Source organism: Hetaerina americana, unplaced genomic scaffold (genome assembly GCF_022747635.1).
Source record: "Hetaerina americana unplaced genomic scaffold, ioHetAmer1.1.p SCAF_3, whole genome shotgun sequence".
Classification (NCBI taxonomy): domain Eukaryota; kingdom Metazoa; phylum Arthropoda; class Insecta; order Odonata; family Calopterygidae; genus Hetaerina; species Hetaerina americana.
In genome coordinates, this window is record NW_027286874.1 from 4,341,644 (window position 1) to 4,361,324 (window position 19,681).

The following is a 19,681-nucleotide window of genomic DNA, read 5'->3' on the forward strand; positions in this document are numbered from 1 at the left end:
GTAACACGTGTACTCTCGTAAGGGACCAAGAGCGTGTGAATGCGAGCCTTGCATCCAATTTACGGATCGTACGGACTTCACGCTGACACGCAATTCACAATTCAAGTGACGCAGCACTTTGACTGGGGAGGGTACAGAAAGAGTAGCCAAGGGAAATTGACCACCGAAGAGGAATTGATAAAGGGGATTCTTTTCCATCGCACAATGAGAGACGGCAAGGATATGAAACATTTTGCACGATAATTCGAGCTTCTCGAAAATAAAGTGATTTTAAATTCTAGTAGTAATCACGAATCACACTCTTTTGCTGGTGACCTAATTCTCCATAGCTCACACCCCTTCCGTGACTGGTATAGTAATATAAATAAATAAATAAATATATATATATATATATACATATATATATATATATATATATATATATATAAAGTCATCGATGCGACCGGTCATGAAGAAGACGTTTGCGAATTTTAGCGCTCTCATGAAATAGTGTTCAGGCGTGTGTTGTTTGTCGGAGAGACTTTGTCCACATGAGGAAGAAGTCGGTGAAGGGGAGAGGTAATGATTTCTCAGTGATACTCCTTATTAGCAACGCGCTCTAGAATCTTACGAGAGAAAAAACAGATTCGTTGACTATGCTGATTCGGTAATACTATCCCTACGATTTCATTCAATTTAAAGGGAATGTAATTATTTCCCTGTTGTCGAATAGACGCACAATCCATGCCATTGGTGTAATCCAGCCAATGACATTGATAATCCAGTAATTGATGAGGTGTAATCCAACCAATAGCTCCAGCCGAATGTCAATGAGCTCCCATCCCGGGTGATAAAGCGTATAATTTTTGGACGCTTAGTGTTGTACGAGATTTAGCGATTAAAAAATTCCATTAAATGCTTGTTGATAGTAATGGCGTGCCGTGGTACCCTGTGCACCTCGGGTAGGTATATAAAGTCGGATTATGTTTGAATGTATCGATTACAGGCCATTGCTCCAGTTTCACGTAAGCGGTTTGTTCAACGCACTTTGTTTATCTCCTTTTGTGCTCTGATGACGTTGAAATTGAGCACTAGAAATGTTTAATTATTTCTATTGTGGATAGTAAAATATTCATTTCTAATATTAATTGTAGACGTAGTTTTAAATACCACCTAAATAAATGGAAAAGAGGTGAACAAAAAAATAAACGCTGAAAATATTTAATTATGTGAATTCTAGGGATTTCATTTTAAATACCAAACGAAAGTCAGAATTAGATTGTAAAATAAGTTAGGATATCTTCCAAGAGGTTTTCTTACATTTTTCCCAACCTTTAGCATGATCCAGCCGTAGATTTTCTAAATTGGCGTCGCATTTCCTGGACGGCAATGAGAAAACAAATTGGTTTTGATATTGTTTTTATTTGTTGATGGTCGTATGTTAGCGTAGAAACTTAATGTAAACGATAAAAGTCAATGAAAGCCTAAATCAAACGATCAAAACAGAAAGCAGCCCTTTTTGTCTACGGCTTCGTTTATATTTATAGTGTTTGTGTTTACGAATAATTTTCCAGAAAGTGTCTAGCAAGAACATTCAGACATGAAGACGAAAGATACCTATACCAAAGGTATTTAATTTAAAAAGAAAGCGTAAAAAGTCATCACGAATTCATTCTAGTAGCTCCATGTTATTTATTTATATTTGTATGCATTATTAGCGAACAAAAAGCAGTAATCTGCACTCTGTGCACATTTTTGTACGGATTACTGCTTTTTGCTCGCTATTTTTTAAATATATCTTTATATTTGGTTTCTGGATGCCCGTAGCAGATTATTCAAAGCATTCAAATTCAAAGGTTATTCAAGAAGTTAGTCATGGGAAGGTAAATATTTACGTGGTGATTCTGAGTTTAAAATGCATATACTGGAATTAAAAAAAATACGGGCAGATGCATAGAATGGATAATATGTTTACTATTTTTAGTAACTTCATGAATACTTTGTTTCAAATAACGAAGTGTATTCCGACGAAAGCTAATGTTTCTCGATATTTTCTCATTGTATTTCAGGTAAGCTACTCCGAATATATAGTAACTACTGCCAATGTTGAGCAAAATCTTTTTCACTGCACGGATCGGCCGAGGTGCAAAAGGTAGGATGAAATAATGATTTTCTATGCTGCATTTCTGTGTGCTAATCTGAACCTTATCGAATAGCACAGTTTTTATTCTCTATACCTGGCATATGACAATGTGTGTTCTTGTAAAACTGTTTTTGATCAACATTTTTAAAAATGAAGGAAGAAATAATCTTTTCTCGATTGGTATTGTTGATATTATAGTGAATGGTAGGTGTAAATGCTTTGAAATTGAGAGGACACTAGGTAAGTAATCCACAAACAAGAAAGAAAAGGTTCTAATGCCGGATATAATCAATATGTTGTTTAGAGTATAAAATAATTTATATTAGTTTGTGGAAAATAATTTAATTGGATCGATAATTATTATTGACATTAAATTGGTGCAATAGCTGAAATAATACGTTGTAAATTCAGTATTTTAAAATATATTTCGTGGAATAACATTCATCCATTTAAGTCTTGTATTTCTCGGAGAAATTCTCCGAAACATCTTTGTTTTTGTTCTTAATCTTCAGAACAATTCCGTAAATTAATTCAGGAGGAAATCACCCGATTACCTGACTTTACTTGATAACTTTTTGCTTCAAATGTTCCTACTCATATAGCCTGAACATACTACTGCTTCCTCCTTTATGGGAATGGGTATCAAAACTGATCTGAAAAGTCTTCCGGTTAAATTCTTCCCCCATAAATGCATCGAATAAACCCATAAAAACTCTTCCTTCACCATTTTCCTATATTATTGAGTTGTTTTGTGAGGATGTCATAGAGTCCAACAGAATTATTGATTTCAATAAATGCCTTTCCAATCTCTGATTCCTTGTTCTAGGATATGAACATCCTATTCCATTTCTATATTTCATTTCCCTGATATATGCGTAGTTCCTCTATATTTCTTATACTTTTTCAATTTTGTAATCTCATGTCTGGTTATTCCCTACTCGTTCTTCTCACCCAAAAGTTTGCCATACACAATTTAATTATTTTTGTTTGAATTTAAACCCTTTATGACATACTTGTCTCTGCAACTTTAAATCATTCATTTAGAACATTTGCGCTATTGGACAATATTAAATATTCATCGGAATTAATGCGTAAGAACTAGCTTCCTTTTATGTATTGTATTGAGTACCCTTTAAATTCCATTTCGAATAACACTTTTAGCACAGCACAAATGACAGTGCATTTTCTTTTTTTAATCTGGTAGGCGGGAAAACCTACGTTGTAAGCCGTATGATTACTGAGTTATTCACAGTGATGTCAGAATTGATGAAAATCGGTAAAATTATTTTTTATCAATGTGCCTTAGAGTATTATCAAATGTTCATAGATTGTTACTTGTCATTGATTTTACCTTCCATGGAAAATTTACCGCATAATTAATTTCTACCAGTCAGGTTAAAAAAAGTAGTTCAAAAAATATTATCTATGGTGACATTATTCTCTGCTTAAGCGCTTCAATGGCCTGTTCCTTTTTTAGCCATTTCTACCCATAACGTTTTGGGCAGTTGGAAGAATTTTTTTCTCTCAAAAATCCCCTACAAAAAAGGTCATATCAAGAATATCACTTTTCTATCGTAAACTTTCTTGTCTGCCAACGGTCGCTTTAATTCGTCTTATTTCCTGCTTCCTCTATAAAATCAACAACAGAGCCATAAACATAGGCTAGTACACAAGCCAATTTTACCCTGTGGTCCACATTTGAATGGATTGCATTTATGGGTTCGGAAGATTTCAGTTCAGCTACTATGTTCTCATTGAATTCATTACCTTTTTTGTCATTACTGTGAAACGGTAATCTTTCAATTGCGATTATATACTCCCCAGCTATTTGGCAGTCCCAAGGAGGTCTCTGGCGTTTTAGATAAGAATTCCCGAACCGTCACATCAAGCAGTTTGCGGAGCATTGGTCTGAAACAAATGTTCTCGCTCAGTTACGCGTATCATTCGTCCGTATTTATAACTCCCTTCAGCAAGCCAATTTATGTCTCTCATGCTTATACTCCGCAACTTCGGCTCCACAAGTTTTTGTCGCCTGCGCATCCCTAGCCTCTCGACCCCCCTCTCCCCCAAAACCCCACCAATCTCCTTCCGCACTACCTCCTCCGCTCTCCTGACACATCATGACGAACATCCTTCCTCTCCGAAAGTTTGAAAACCACTGGAAGCTTCCGTTCTCCTTAAGACCGTGTCACATGTGCCAATTTGCCATACAGCTGCGTCAAATACCGACATGCATGTGAAATTGTTTTGAAATCGTATGCGAATCGTGTGAGAAGTTGTGCGAGAAAGTTTTAGGGCAGAATTATTCTCCCTCAAAAGTCGCACGTAAGCGATCAGGAGCGTAAAATCTTGAACGCTAAGAAAAAAAGCATTTTGCCGCGCGAACCAAAGACGAGGAGGCAATAATCAACTTTACTTTTATGATATAAATAAAATCTGGTATAAAGGTGCCACGTATATTTCGTTCCCCAATTAGAAGTGAAATATCCACAATATCCTTGTATTTTCAGCGAAAAGAATGAGCATTGCTATGCTATAAGACTACTAAGTGTTTATGAAACATCAAACAAGGTGTATAGTGCAAACACAAGATAAAGTCGAGTAAATAAATAATTCAATTAATAATATATAGTCCGTACGAATTGAAAACACGCAAAACATACTTCAACCTACACCATTTTCCAGATAACAGTGAAGGGTTGCGTCCTAATACCCATTGTCACACGTCTTTAAGGAAAGAAGCATGGTATGCCGTAGACATAGATGGAGATAATTGCATTGATAGTGCCAGGTACCATTCACAAGTGTCTCTTCAAGTATCAACAAGACTTCCTTTGGAGTCTAAGACAATTTTCGTTTGGAGAGAACTTATTTGCTTCGCGGAAGGTCTAGAATGCGATTCAGTCGTTGTCTATTGCTGCTGCGTGTGATTGAGTGCGTCAGTCAGATCAAATGCTCATTCATTTTTTTTAAATTCCGATTCGAATTCTCAAAAGTGATACTCCCCTCTGGATGTGTGAAATTGACACGGCATACGGATTAATACGTTGTGAACCTTCACCTATCCAAACAAATCTTCGGTGGAAAGACAGATTTTTTGTTTTGGTCGTTTATATTGTCATGTTCCTCAGCCACATCGGCGCACGGCAGCCCTGTAAATCCCTCCAGCCTGACATCGATCGATAGTCATTTGGTAAAAAGTGCGAAGTGGAATTCTAAATATATAGAATAACATTCAAAATGGGCGAAAGCGGTAAATTATTCCATCACAGACTATTTGGTGGTTCCTATCTAAAATATTGTCGCCTCGTAACGGTGACAGAATGAGGAAGGATAGAGTTTACTGTACTTTCAAAATTTTGCTCAATTGAATGCCGCATTTTTCAAGTCGCTGATAGCGATGACAACTTAACACGAGATTTATATGTTTGGCCATCTCAGTATCCTTCTCTTCTTCTTTGAACAATTGGCCATAATTTTTGTTTTGCAATCAAATGTAGTCTTCTTTTGAGACACGGGAAATTCGTCGCTCAAGATCTCATTTACTTCCTTCATGAACTAATTCTTAAATCTCAAAATAAATTGGGTTATTTCCAGCTGATTTCAGATTTCCCGCATAAATCTTTACACACTCCAAGAGTGCTTACAAACAATTTGCAAATTAAGTAATTTTTCGAAGAAAGTTAGGTTTTTGATGGACCCAGAGAGTAATCACATCTACACTTACGAGCGTCTTCACATCAAATAATCAAAAGTACTACATAAACCATTTTTCGGCTCCGCAAACTCACTACCCCCCTTCATTCCGTTCAACGTGGCTAATCTCTTTCTCACCCTTGTTCGTTCTTTCAACATTCACCTCTTTATCACAGTCTTCAGAATGCCAATCCCTCTCATTTTCTCCAGCATCCAATTTTTCTACTCTCGTACCAGTAAACTTCTCTCTCCGCAACATGCTTCTTCGTTTGTTTAAATTCCCATCCATTGCATATCTTTCAATCGCCCACTTATCCACTCTCCACCCACATATCTACATAGTCTCCATTCTACGCTTAACCTCTTGCCTCGGCGACCAAGTTACGAAACCATGCTATACTACGTTACGAATTATATTTTGCGCTACATCTTTCCTTTATAAATCACCTTAAGGAGGCTTAAGAGTGTGTCCGTTTTCCATATTGGAAAATTATTAAAGAATGAAATACTTTCACTGAGTTTTGGGGATTCAAGGGCTCCTCTCCTAACTCCTACCCGGCAAAATTCATACAGATGCCAAATGGTTTGCATATTTTATCACCTAAATGTGATGCAAGGAGTCGAAAACTAGATCGTGAAAATATAATGTTGGTGGAAATTAAAAATGTATCTTTCAGTTTATTTTCTTCATATCTCAATTAAGACCCTTATCAGCATCCCCCTAATCTTTATAGATCTTTTCATGAATTATTGTATCTTTTCCTAACGCAATACCTTTCTTAACTTCCGTATAAATTTACTCATTTTCGTATAGCACACTTCCTAAGTAAATGTATTCCATCTTCCTCTAATCGTACACCTTTGATACTTGACTAAGCCTTTCTCTTTTTTGAATCACCATGCTCGCGCGGTCAATTAGCTGAGTATATTTTGCGATACCCTGAGGAAGCGCAATAAATACCGTTGCTTGGGCAAGTGTCAGTTGGTAGGCTTCCCAGCTAACTCGGACACTTTTTGTGTCGACCGAAGGGAATTTGGTGACACTCTGTCGGGTGGTAGGCCTGCACGCCGCAAGCCCCAGGGTACAATGTTTTTTCCGCTTTGATGGCCGGTTGCTAAGCAACAGGGGCAAGAAGTGTTCTCATTCGCATCTGCATGATCGTCAACTTTCTCCGCTTCCACCACCAAATCTACCGACAAACTGACTGCAATCAACGGAGCGTGCCTACCGTTCTCTTTTTTTTAAATCACTTGATGTATTAAAAAATTCTATTTAACTCAATTCAATTTTATTGAAAAAGGTTGTTTCAAATGATATTTTCAATAGCACTTATTTGAAATTTCATGTTTATTTCAAGCACGGAAGGTATGCACTCAGGTATGAAAAATATGGAAGTAGATACCATATCTGGAATTTCACATCAATAATAATCCGATGGATTTATTCTGACGCAGATCTACTACCAGCTAATCTCCACGTGTGTCATATTCCCAGGTATTCCTCGTCTTTTTCATTAATCGCTTTCGAATTCACTCCGGCGCAGCTTGCACTCCACAGATTCCTTCGGCCAGCTATATTTACTCAAAATATGTATGCCCTTTCCATCTGCCATCATTTGAAAAAATTTCTTCCTCCGCCCCATCGGAATTACACATTTGAATCACCGCTTGCGTCCACAGGTATACTAATGGTGGACGACGTCCAGGTTTCCAGGATGGCTGCGAAATATGAGAGAGTGCTCGACAAATAGAAGGGGTTACGTATAATTTGAGGTGGGATTCGAATCCGTATCCCTCAATTTCCGTTCAGAGTGAATAGAAAACACTTCTATAGCTTAACTGATTTTAAAGGTATTAGGTTGGAAATCGAAGCCTCCGATTTGGAATCCCGGTCAGGACGAGTGATTCTTTTACTCTCTAAACTCTCGCGCTCGTTCCACCACGAAATGTCCAACGTGCAAGTAGTTTAGCGTGTACCAACCAATTAGATATCGGTAACCCAGTGAGTGGAGGGAATCAGCCTTCTTTTCGTAATTAATACGCCCAAGTGATGCTCATTTCGCGCTGAAAACGCGGGAAACAGTGTTGGAAAGGCTGCAGGACTACGATGTGGAATGCGAACGGAAACCACCACCGCATTTATTATCCAGAGCAGGAGGAGCAGCTGTCCAACAAGTCTTCTCCTCAACCGCAATTTAAAGCATAAAAAAAGAAAAATAAAACCCTCGTCTACTTTTGGAGAAGGATTTCATGAACATCTCGTCTCATGAGTTTCGATCGCCTTCCTGTTTTTTGGATTTCGGCCTCTCTCATTCTCTCTCGCTGCGGCGAGCACACCCACGCTCTGCGCGTGCGTGCGTTTCGATGCTCCTTCCCTCCGCCTCCCACTCCCCTCCCATTCCGTCTCTCTCTCTCTCTCGCGTGTGCCTTTGGGAGAAGGTTTTCTCGCTCCGGAACATCACGCTCCCCCCCCCTTGTTCCTCCCCGCCCCGCACCCGGTCAGCCATCCCTTATGAGTGGGGCTTGTTAGGGGGGGGGGCTCTCTCTCTCATCAGCCGGCCAAGAAACTTGGGAACTGGGGAAACGCCAAGGGTAAGGGAGGGGGGGAATTGAGAGGGTGAGGTGGGAAGTCCCAAGGAACATCCGTTGGAGTGGAAGTGAAGTGGAGAGCTCCGCACCTCCCTTCCGACCCGCATTTATTTTTTGTTTAGTCTACTTCTTTTAGGTCCGGAATCGTTTTCAACCTTTTTTAGACTACGCAACGGTTTGAATTGAGCTTGTAAGCTTGAATATTTATTAACATTAAAATTATCATAATTTTACACGAATCAGTAATGCAATACAACTTTCTCTTGTAGAGGGTTTTATTCGAGAATTTAATATTATTTTCCTGAAAGAATCAATTAAAAAGGAAATGAGTTTAAAAACTGCTTTCTCCCAAGAGAATTTTTTCGTTGTAAAATAGTGGCCTTTTAAACGGTTGTAATTTAGATGTTGCATAGTTTTTTTTTCCTTTTTTCCTCCATGAGTAAAAAGTCCCTTATCATAAAATAACGCACTATCTGAGAAAAGGTCAAAACTACCAGCCATTAAAAAGGAAATCAATTTCTAATAACCCAAATCAATGTAAAGTTACACTACAATAATCATTAAAGGGATTATTTCCTTGAGTTGGGGGATCTATTTAAGTTTGGTATCCGACCCTTAAAGTCGGAACTTAAAGATTCGCGGGACCATTTTATGTGGCACGCTTAATTCCCCCCTACCCTTGGGGTCTGCTCTCCTCCTCGGATGCCCTTCATTTCCGGCAACTCGTCGATGGAGCGCGCTCGCGCGGGCGCCCGTCGCCAGCCCTCCCATCCCCATCGCCGCCAACCGATCCGCGGCGCTCGATCGCATTTCAACGCACGTCCACGTTGCAAATGTGCCCCGAAAGGGACGGTCGGACTGCCTCCTCCTGTACGGCCAACGAAACCTCCCACGGGCCGGAAGCGACCTCCCGCCTCCCCTCCCACCCTTCTCCCCAACCAGAGAGGGAGAGAGGGTATGTGCGCCCGGCAATTCATATCATCCTCGGCGTCGACGAAGAGGAGAGTCGCGGAATAATTGGGGACGGGGCTAAATTGGGGGTAGAGGGGGCGCAGTGAATGCTGATAACGCACTGACGACCCCACTCCACCCCCCACCCCAGGAAGAAATTCCCTTTCCCGCTCCCTCTCCCTTACCAGCGCTCCCTCCCTCCACCGGTCGTAAAATTTTGCCTTCGCCCACGGACCCGTCCTGTCTGTCCGTCCGTCTCCCTCCCGACCTCCCTCCGCGCGCGCCCTTTGATTGAAATGGTGGGGGAGGGGAGGGGGTGGAGATATAAGGGGGGACGAGGCTGCGGGGGTGGAGGATGGGGTAGTTATCGCCATGGCGCCTCCCCACCTTCAGGGAACTCTCCTTCCTCACTCGGGCAGGGGTTGTGAGGGGCGTGTGTGTAAGTGTGTGTGGAGTGAAAGGAGTGGAGAGGAGGAATGGAAGGGGGGAACTTCTCCTCCACACTCCACTCTCCGTCTCTGCCTCTCTCCTCCACTTGGCCATCTGTATCCGACACGGCGCCTGCGCGCTGCACCGCGGCGATTCCCGGGACTCTGTCCCTCCCTCCCCCCTCCGGCATCCCCCTCTCCTCCTCATCTCATCCGAGGGAGGGAATGGAGCCGAGAGGAGAGGGAGGGAGGATCGTTCGGCGGCGGCGCACAGAATCCCGTTGGAGGAGGCAGGCCGGTGTAAGGGGAGAGAGAGAGGAGAGAGAGAGAGAGGAGAGAAAGAGAGTGAGAGGGAGACACGGAGAGAGCGAGAGAGAGAGGGAAGGGGGTGGATAGCGAGGGGGACCCCCAGTGGCCCGCGTCTTCTCTCTCCCCCTTCAGTCGCTCGCTCGCAGCGCACTCCAGAGTACCCCCATAACACGCCCAGGTGCTCCCGGAGTTCGTCCTGCGGATCCGTCAAAAGACACCTCTCTTCCCTTCTCCCTCTCTCTCTCTCCCTCGCCCCCCCAGACGACGGTCAGGGGAGAGTCAACGGCGGCGGCAGCGAAGAGACCTCCGCAACCCCCCTGGTGTGCGTGCGTGTGCGTGTGTGTAGAGAATTCCCTCGCGCGCCCGTGTGTGCTTGCCTCCTCCTACTCTGTGCCTCCTCCATCAGATCGCTCTCTCTCTGGCCCCCCGTCCAACCGCCCCCCGCTCAGAGAGGGAGCGGGCCTCTGCGGAGAGAGGGAGAGGACACATACACACGAACACACACACACGCACCACCCTTTGACTCGTAGCCACCCCCCCCCCCCCTACGTTCCTCCGTGAGTGTATAGGAGAAAGAGAGAGTGCGTGTATCGCCCGTCGGTGTGCTCCGCCGGCAAAGAAAACCCACACCGCTCCCGCACACATCACCGCGCGTCGTCCCTCGGTGACGGCGGCATGTCTTCATCGGGCGACGGTGGAGGAGGGGACGGCACCCGCTTCGTGACGGAGGCCGTGTCGGAGGGCAAGGAGGAGCAGAGCGGAGGCGGCGGCGACAAGGGTGAGTGATGTTAGGAAGAGAGCACGGGGGGATTTTTGGGAATATTGCTCCAAATGGGGGGGGGGGGTTCACACCGACCGTGCTGGTCGGCGAAGAGCAGTAAGAGAGAGACCAATTAATCCCTCTCCCCCGAAATATCTCCCCGCTGTCTCCTAGTCAGCCCACACAACCCCACTGGGGGTGCAGCGGAAGGGTTTCATTGCATTCCCCCAATACCTCCCCCCCTTCCCATAGAGCACCCCCGCACCTTAGCCCGTAGGTGCGTCTGTCTGCACAAGGGTCTGCTCCCCGTGCACGCACCGTCTCACCCTCTCCCACCCCATCTCCCCCTCCCACCTCTGCTCCCCCTCCCACGACGGCGATCGAGAGCGGACGGTGCGTGCTCCGGTGCGTTTGTGTCGGTAGTCGAAAGGAGGACGGGTGCGGAGGAGGAGGAGGCGGCGGTGTGGGTGGAGGGAGGTGCCCGGGATGTAGAGCGGGTGGAGGAAGGAGGCGGTCGATCGAATGTGGTGTGGGGTGGGGTGGGATCGAGTGGGTTGGGGCGACACGGAGGGAGGGGGATGCTGCCCGGGGATTACCGATCGCACTGGGGTGGGGGTGGGCGGGTGAGAGGGAAGGGAGGGAGGCATGGGGTGATTGGTCAATGCTTCGTCGCTATTAGTTTCCTAATTAATTTAAAGATTGGGACGGACGGCACAACTCCCTTCATGTTAACCCTATCCAACCCTCCCCTCTCTCCTCTCTCGCCTCCACACTCCCAGAGGTGTGGTGTGTATGTCTGCGTGTGTGTGTGTATATATGTATATCATACCTACAGTATATCATATGCAGATACTTGTGCGCGTCTTTATACGCGTGTTTACACATAAAATAGTACAATTGTCAGTCACACACACCCACAAATGCATCTGTATTCTTATTGGTAAGAAAGGATTAAGAAGTAATGTAGCGGTTTTAACCATTTCGTCTGTTGGATTACACCCCCTGGGGTTTGATCATTCCTGCCCTCTCTTGACATTCCTTACGGTGATTTTAAAAAGGGTGGGGAAAACTTTCAGGGGAAAACGTTTAACTATTGGGAAAATATAATTATAGCATTGAACAAAATGTGTGTAAAGTAATAAAACAGTCAAATCGAACACACCCAGAAATGTTAATTGTTAGAGGAACTTATTGTTTTTAGCACCAAAGGGTGTGTGAACTCATATGCTGGAGGAAGGGGTACGGTTGCTCCTTTCACAATTCTCGCCCGAGACTTCATCGGAGAGTAGTCAGTGCGATTATGCATCCCCAGTTTGTTTGAACATTTACGTTGGTTCCGCTGGGATTATTTAACCTGTTACTCAAACATTTATATCACTTTTTAATGTAGTTTTACCTATAATCCTGGGTACTCTTTTTATCTTTCAAACCTTATTCTCCTGGCTTTAACCCATCAGTCTTTTTGCACCATATTTCGCTTTAGATTTCGCGAGGCTTACTTCTTGCGATTGGATCAATTTATGTATTTCTGCCGTGGATTGCATGATAGTGTCAATTTTGCAGCTATTTTCATGGATTTTTTTATAAATTCTACATCTTACTTTTTATTTGTATCCTGTATAACGTATTAGTTGCCTTACATATATTTGTCATATATTTTCATAATTTAACTCCTCTTCCCGTGAGATGCGTCATAGCTCTTACTGGAATTTTCATCGATTCATTTCCCTTTGCCCTACTTAATGTTGTTCATAAATACTCCCTGATGAAGTCCGTTGGCATCGGTTCCTTCAGTCCGCTCCCTCGCCCCTCCCCCATGTACTCGCGCACCCTTCCCCAAACAAATTCGTATTGAGTCGCGGACAGGTTTCAGAGCCGCCCTCGCGGATTTCCCCCGGTTGAGGGGGAGAGGGTCGCCCTTTCATTCAAGAGGGTGGAGAGCGGGACACTGAAATGCGACAGTGGTCAAATGATCCATCCACTGACACACGCACTCGCCCCTCCCCTTTCTGCCGCCACACCACCGCGGAGAGCGCAGTTGTCGATATAAAGGAGGGCGTCGAATGCATGACGGAAGGGAGGAGGGGGTGGCCTCCGCTCCAACCCTCCCCACCCCCATTCCTGGAAAAATCCTTTCTTTTCCGTCTCCTCCTCCTCTCCGCTCTCCATCTGCTCCCACTCCGTTCAATCCCTAGGGTGTGTCTGGCCCTGCAAAATTCTTATCCAGCGATAACCCCGGAACCCTTTTGCCCTTGCCCGGGGCCGGGGGAGAGGGAGAAAGAGAGGCAGGGGAAGGCGAGAGAGGGTGGGCCTCCTCTCACTCGCGAAGTATTCAGAACGGCGGAGGGGGGAGAGAAAGAGGTGTGCGTGGTGATGGGGGTGATGGGGCGGGGGTGGGTGTTGGAATGGGAAATGTGTGTGAGGCTAACGAATGAATCGCCCCTTTTCAAAGGAGTGAAGTCCCGCTCCGCCCCTTCATCGTCTCCTCCCCACCACTCCCTCTCTCAGGGTTGCCTGCCTTACCCTGGAACCCTGGGTCACCCAGGGAGGTAGGAGGAGGAGAAGGGTGGGGACTTCGGAAGTCGGGGGAAGGGATCGTCTCGCGAGGGGTATTTCGCGGGATTTCTCTAGCGGGAGTAGTGATGACCGAGGGCTGGTGTCGAGGTCATTCGCTCCGCTTGTTGAAGCGTGTCGACGTTGATACGGCCCGGAAGCGAGGGTAACCCGCGTGCCGTTCAAGTCGCCACGGGGATATTGAGGGAAATGGTCTAGGGTCACCAGCCACTGAAGGATATGTATGATCGTATCAATGAATTAATAGAGGCTTACTTTGTATTTTATACTCGAGAGTGAAGAGAGATTACTGAAACTACATCAAAACTAGGATTTTCGGAAGCCACCCGACAAGTAAGAATTCTAATGCGTGGTATTGAAAGGACACGCATTAGAATAGGTAGCATATTAAAGTCATTCTGGTGTATCACAAAGACAAAAAGGAATTAGTCATATTGCACAAGTTGCATTTTCTTTTCATTTAAAAAGGACTAATAGAAGAAATGAAATTCCTGAGATAGTAGGTAAAGGGATACATGAGAGAGGACAGAATACGAAATGCTTACAGGTATGTAAGAATAAGGAGCAAATAGATGGCATCAAAATCGGAACAGTACAAATAAAATTGGAAAGAGCATGTCGTGCGAATACCTTCAGAGACTGAAGAATGTTACGGAATACAATCGAATGGAAGGTCGAAATGTGTAGAAGCAAGAAGGAGATGATGAAACTGCAGCAAGGAAATGCCCATAGTGCTGGATTGACATAGAAAGTAATTACAACATTTCGAGTAATTTCTACATTTCCTCGTAATATGAAACTGAATATTGCCTGGGCAAAAAGATTCCCTCTATCGGTATGTGTGATAGTATCATTCCATCAACCTCTCTAATTTCACTCTCATCTCCCTAGGCAATGTAGAATTGCAAACATGGAGAGTTTATCCATCATATTTGTATTTTTCCAGTAGTTTATGCCCTGCATGTTGATTTATCCCTTCATCTGGCTCCCTAGTCAATGTTTTCTAATAATACTGTGCCGTTTCTTCTGTTTAAAAAAAGTTCACTGGTGCTGAGGATTTCATTCCTATATCATGGTGTCCTGAAATGAAATCCTTCTGCAAAAAGCTCCAGGCACATTCAGGCGACCTCCTACCAATGCGAAATGACTCGTAGTAGACCGTGGCAGAGGCGGAGCGTGTTGGGGAGGTATATGGGGAGGAGAGGGGAGCAGGAGAGCATCCGAAATGAGGCTTTCTCTCAAAGCGCCTGGCGGATGAGGGGCAAAAGGTGTGGGGGGAGGGAGGGGGTGGTGGTGAGGGGGGGAGGGAGAAAGAGAGAGGGAGGGAGAAAGGGAGAGGGAGAGAGGAGGGCGGTCCATAGATCAATGCCCCGCGGAAGCGTGCTCCTCGCGAAGACACCAAAGCGGGGGCCAGAACAGGGTCGACAAAAATCCCTCTCCTCCTACCGATCCCCTGCCCCCGCTACTCCCTCCTCCAACCAGGGATATGAGGTGACTCTTCGGTTCGCGAGGGGTGCAGAAAAGGAGGTCATTACACCTCTTTGCCGACATTCCCGCACGCCTGTTTCGGATCCACGTCTCTCTCGGGGCAGGGCGGTCGACCGGCCCTGGTGCAGTGCGCTTCGGGAAGGGGCGGCGGGGGTTGGTTTTCGTCGAGCCCCCCCCCACCCCCGCTTCGAGAAAGGAAGCGCGCGTTGGCGAATTCGCACGGAGTTGAGGCGGGGAGAGGATGGAAAGTGAAGAGCGGTCAAATGTCAAGCGCAGGGCCTCCGCCGTGTCCACTCTCTCTCTCTCTCTCTCGGAGTTTTCGCCCGCGAAGGGTCATCGTGCTTGGGAAGGGCATTTTTTTGCGAAATTCTTGAATAAGCGGTCGAGTGAGAGAAAAGAGGGGCCAGCGTGCGTTTGAAGGGGGGTACATAAGGGGTAGGGGAGGTCAAGTGAAAGGCGGGGAATTGGGGGGGAAGGGGTTCTCTCTCAATGAACGCGTGCGTCGTGGAAGCGCGTAGGTCATCTTGTCTCCATCCACGGTGTGCTTCTTTGCAAAGCTACGGAAGTTATCCGTGTCAATGGATGTTAGGGCAACATCCATTAGAAGAAAGGGGAAGAAAGTTGTAAATGAGCGATTCGTTTTGAATTTTCGGCGTTCTCTCACTGGGCGGGAGTGAGAAATGACGATCCTTGAGTCTTATCTCCTCAGCAATCTGGTTCTACAATCATTCCGTTGTACCCCGCTCGCAATTCTTAAGAGCTCAGTCGGCGTGGCGCACTTCGGCCATGTTTCCGCAAAACTAAGACGAAATGGCAAGCGAAAATGGTCACCCGGTTAATGCCTTCACAAAGGGCGCGCAGCCTCGGGTCTTTCATTCGAAGGTTCCCTGCTGAATCGAATGCGATCGCCGGCGGTGTTCGGGGTTCTCTTCTCGGGTGGAATTTGCGGTGCGATTTCTCTCTCTCCCTCTCCAGATTTCGATCTGCTCGTGGAATTTGGAGGTACCGTACGGGGGTGGGTACTCGGAAGTCGCACCCGCGGGCGCCTCATCTCCCCTCCAGCCCTCCCCAACCCCGCTTGTCTCGGCCGGGGTGCCACGGAAGTGCGCTTCCCTGCAATTACTGCCAGAGGGGTATCGGGTTCGAGCCCCGCTGGGCTTGTTTGGGAGCGCTCGCAATGGTCATCGGCCGCTCGGGATTGCGGATTGCGACTTTAGGTTTGTGGCGTGTTTGGGAGTGACGCGAGGGGGGGGGGCGTTCACAATGCCCCTCACACTCGTTCGTCTCTTCTGATGCTGGCATGACCTCGCAGCGTATTTCATATCAAACCTTCTCTCGTGTGAAGGTTATTCGGCTTGGCATTCAGCATAAAAGGCAGAAAACTGTTGCTTTACCTACATCTACAGCTGCTTGGTGCCCTCTGAAAGATACCTATAGGGTATGTGGAAGGGTGTAAATCTACATTTGGCGTGCACCATTAAGTTTAATTCTTACTTATGCCTTATTCTAACGAGAAATAAATGAAAACACTCTTTCATATTTAACACAACTTAATGCAATGACCTGGCCGTCTTCGATACTCCTGCATTGGCATTGTGGAGATGATATTTCAGCATCGAGACCTTTCAGGCATTTGTAGTAAGCATTTGAAATATTGCAGAGTTGTTTCTATTTGTGGACATAAGACCTCACCATGCAAACACGCTTTCCATTTATTTTACTAACTTAAAATTTGTAGAGGAATTTAGACGAGGGAAATAATGTTCTCACTCTGATTTACATGCACCGCGAAGTGCTATTAAATTCTACTCGTATGGTATTAATAAGTTTAACGAAACATTTGGCGTATACGATGCGAGCTGCTATCCAATTTCCATGACGGTTACGGATACCTAAGAGTGGCGCTATCTCTGCTATTCCGTCTTTGTCGTTAGCTTTTACCATATAATTCCTAATTAAGTAAGCACTATTTAGATGATTTTTCCTATCTCACATTATAAATATTAAGAACCGTAATTTTTTCTTTTCCTTAAAAAATATTGAAATTCCACATGCTTTTATTATATTACTTATATTTAAAAATCGTGAAAATAGTGAACACATTTTGCTCCGAAATTAATTTTGAAAACTTTAGCGTGTAAATATTGCGAATTCCCATTCAACGATATTTGTATGCTTTTTCCTCGGTTTGTTTTTGTTTTCGATACGCATACTTAAGTTTACGAATAGTGTGGTAGGATGAGGCTTCACTGTAGCAAGCGAACCATTCAAATGGTAGATTATTTAACGGTAGTGAATTATTTCCATGACGGAGTTTGAAATGGCGGACCATGGAGGGGATACATTGCGCAAAACATGCTGCATGTTTCTTCATGTCTGCGTGTCTATCGCCATAGACTACCTCGTCTAATGCAACCTGCATGTATTTTTAAAAGAGTAATTTTTGGCGATGCAAATACAATGCCTGAAATCCACGACGGCTTCCGCTGAGCAACAACTCGCGTTGTTCAGAGTTCAAGGTTTTTGCGATATTGAACGGAGCATATTTAAGAGGACGAGAGTGACAAATACTCTGAGCTCCTTTCGTGGTGACTACTTACGGCTCTCTTTCGGTTCCGTCAAGGACGCTCCTTAAGAGCCGGCTGCGGGGGTCCAAACGCATGCTAGCTCACGCTCCACTTTTCCCCCGGTCAACTCCTTTGGACAACCGCTGTGATTGCTTATTACTTTAATCAGATAACAATCGAGTTGTAAATTATCTCGTATACAGGAAAGACAGCTACGAAATTAGTTGATGAGTGATCCATTGCTATGAGTCAACCGAAAAACTTCTTTCCTTCGGTGGTGAGGCTAAAATAGCAACACCAGTAGATAAGAAAAGAAATGAAGCATTGGGATTGTGCTACTACAAGAAAATGGAGGATCATTATTTTGATTTTGCAGGAGGCTAAATTTGTATATAGGATCATTAAGAAAAGGATGGAGAACAGGGCACATAATTACGTAGGATGAGATCATTTTGGATAGTGAGTGGAGGCATAATTCCATAGCCATAATGTGGCCACTGACTGAAAGGAATATTGAGAACAACCGGGATGAATTTTGTTTTCTTTGTGAATTTCGAGATGATGTTAAACAGAGTTAATTGGGCGGAATTTATGAGAGTTTATAGGGATTTAATGGAGGGAGAGGTGATTTATAAGAATTCTCAACATGTTACAGTCTGCTCAGGTAGACTTCGGTCACGACGGATGGCGAGTCGGGATTGGCAGTGTAAGACAGGGGAGGTAGACATTACTGTTCATTATCGCCCGTGCTATTCAACATCAACGCGGAAGAATTGATAACAAAGGTATCTGAATGGCTGAAGGTAAGAATGAAAGTAGGTCGTCGATACTGATCAAGTCAAATTTGCGGATTTAGCTTCTGGAGGCCGAGGGAGGTTACCAATGTACCCACCTATTTTTTAGCGCCTTTCAATCCTCCCAAACACATCCAGCCTACTCCGTACTATTTTCTTACCTGTCCTCTGGGGTCTTCCAAGTCATCCGGCCCAATAGGTCATCCGTTCATCGGGAGGTCGTCCCGTTTCGGCGATTTGCCGAGAGTATTTGCGGCGGGCGGGACGTGCGCTCCCGCCGACCCTCACGCCCGCCCGCCCCGGGGAATGCGCGGAGAGACACGCCCATCCCTGCGAGCGGTTGGTGATGGAGGGGGGGGGCCTCTTTCTCTCTCACTCTCTTCCCCTCTCTTCCTCGCCCACCCCCTCCCCTCTCCAACACCCCTCTTCTCCTCTCCCTACACAATGCCCCTAGTCCCAAGGGTTGGGCCGTATCCCCCCCGCCTCCCACCCACACCAGCCCATAACCCCCCCTTTCCCAGTCAGCATTGATGCTCTGCCGCACCACGATTTCATCCCGTTGCAGCACGCACGGCCTTGCGGCCATCAGCGTGAGAATATACGAATATCACCAATTTTTTCCCTAAAACAAAGGAATTTAAGGGATTCAAGACAGATTCCTCAGCACCAGCACACACACTCGCTCACAAGTACTGTGTGAAGATTCTGTTTTGTCCGTGAATGCATTATTATATGTTTTACATCGTATATTTCGCAGAATGCGGAAAAGAAAGCAAATCAAACAAGACATCATTTGAGGCAGAATTTGTATGCGTAGTATGTCAACAAATGATTTTCATGCTAAGAAAACAGTCAAGTGTTTACGTTTATTATAATTCATCCAGCATAAGATGCATTAGGAACACCAAGTGAGAATTCAAAAAAGCACATGAAAAGCAATAATATATGAAAATAATAGCAAAGAAATCTTAACACTTATGGCCAAGGATAATCATGTACTCTAGGCATTCGTGTGTCTGACGAATGTTATGGTCACATGGATTTCAGCGGATTGGTTTTTTTCTAGATAACTCTCCATTTAATCTTCGAGTCCAGCCTTTTTTCTCTGGAGTGTCTCGTCCACACATCTCTAATTTTTACTTAATCTATTCCAAACTTTTACCTTCTCCATAGTTTTGCTCTCACTATTTTCCCTGTTTTCAATACCACGTACAGTATATTGCCATGCCTTTGGGATGAGCGCGATGTGTTCTTTCCTTCTCTGAATCTTTCTCCGTTTTTTACGGATTTCTTTGTTTTACATAATGCTCCTCTTGGGACTTCAACGTCTGCGATTCCTTCCGTTCATTCACTTTTCTGCTTTTTCCGCGCTCACCACACTCCCATCGCTTTCAACTTTCTCT

At 44.9% G+C, this 19,681-nt stretch overlaps 1 protein-coding gene across 1 annotated transcript in view; it reads left to right on the plus strand.

Moving 5' to 3' along the window:
- Positions 1–10,183: 10,183 nt before the first annotated feature.
- LOC139691049 (solute carrier family 12 member 6-like) overlaps positions 10,184–19,681 on the plus strand; it is a 223,565-nt gene continuing 214,067 nt past the window's right edge. The window contains 1 exon segment of the mRNA XM_071588775.1: positions 10,184–10,873. Within this exon segment, the coding sequence (XP_071444876.1) occupies positions 10,771–10,873 (103 nt within the window). The 5' untranslated portion in view covers positions 10,184–10,770.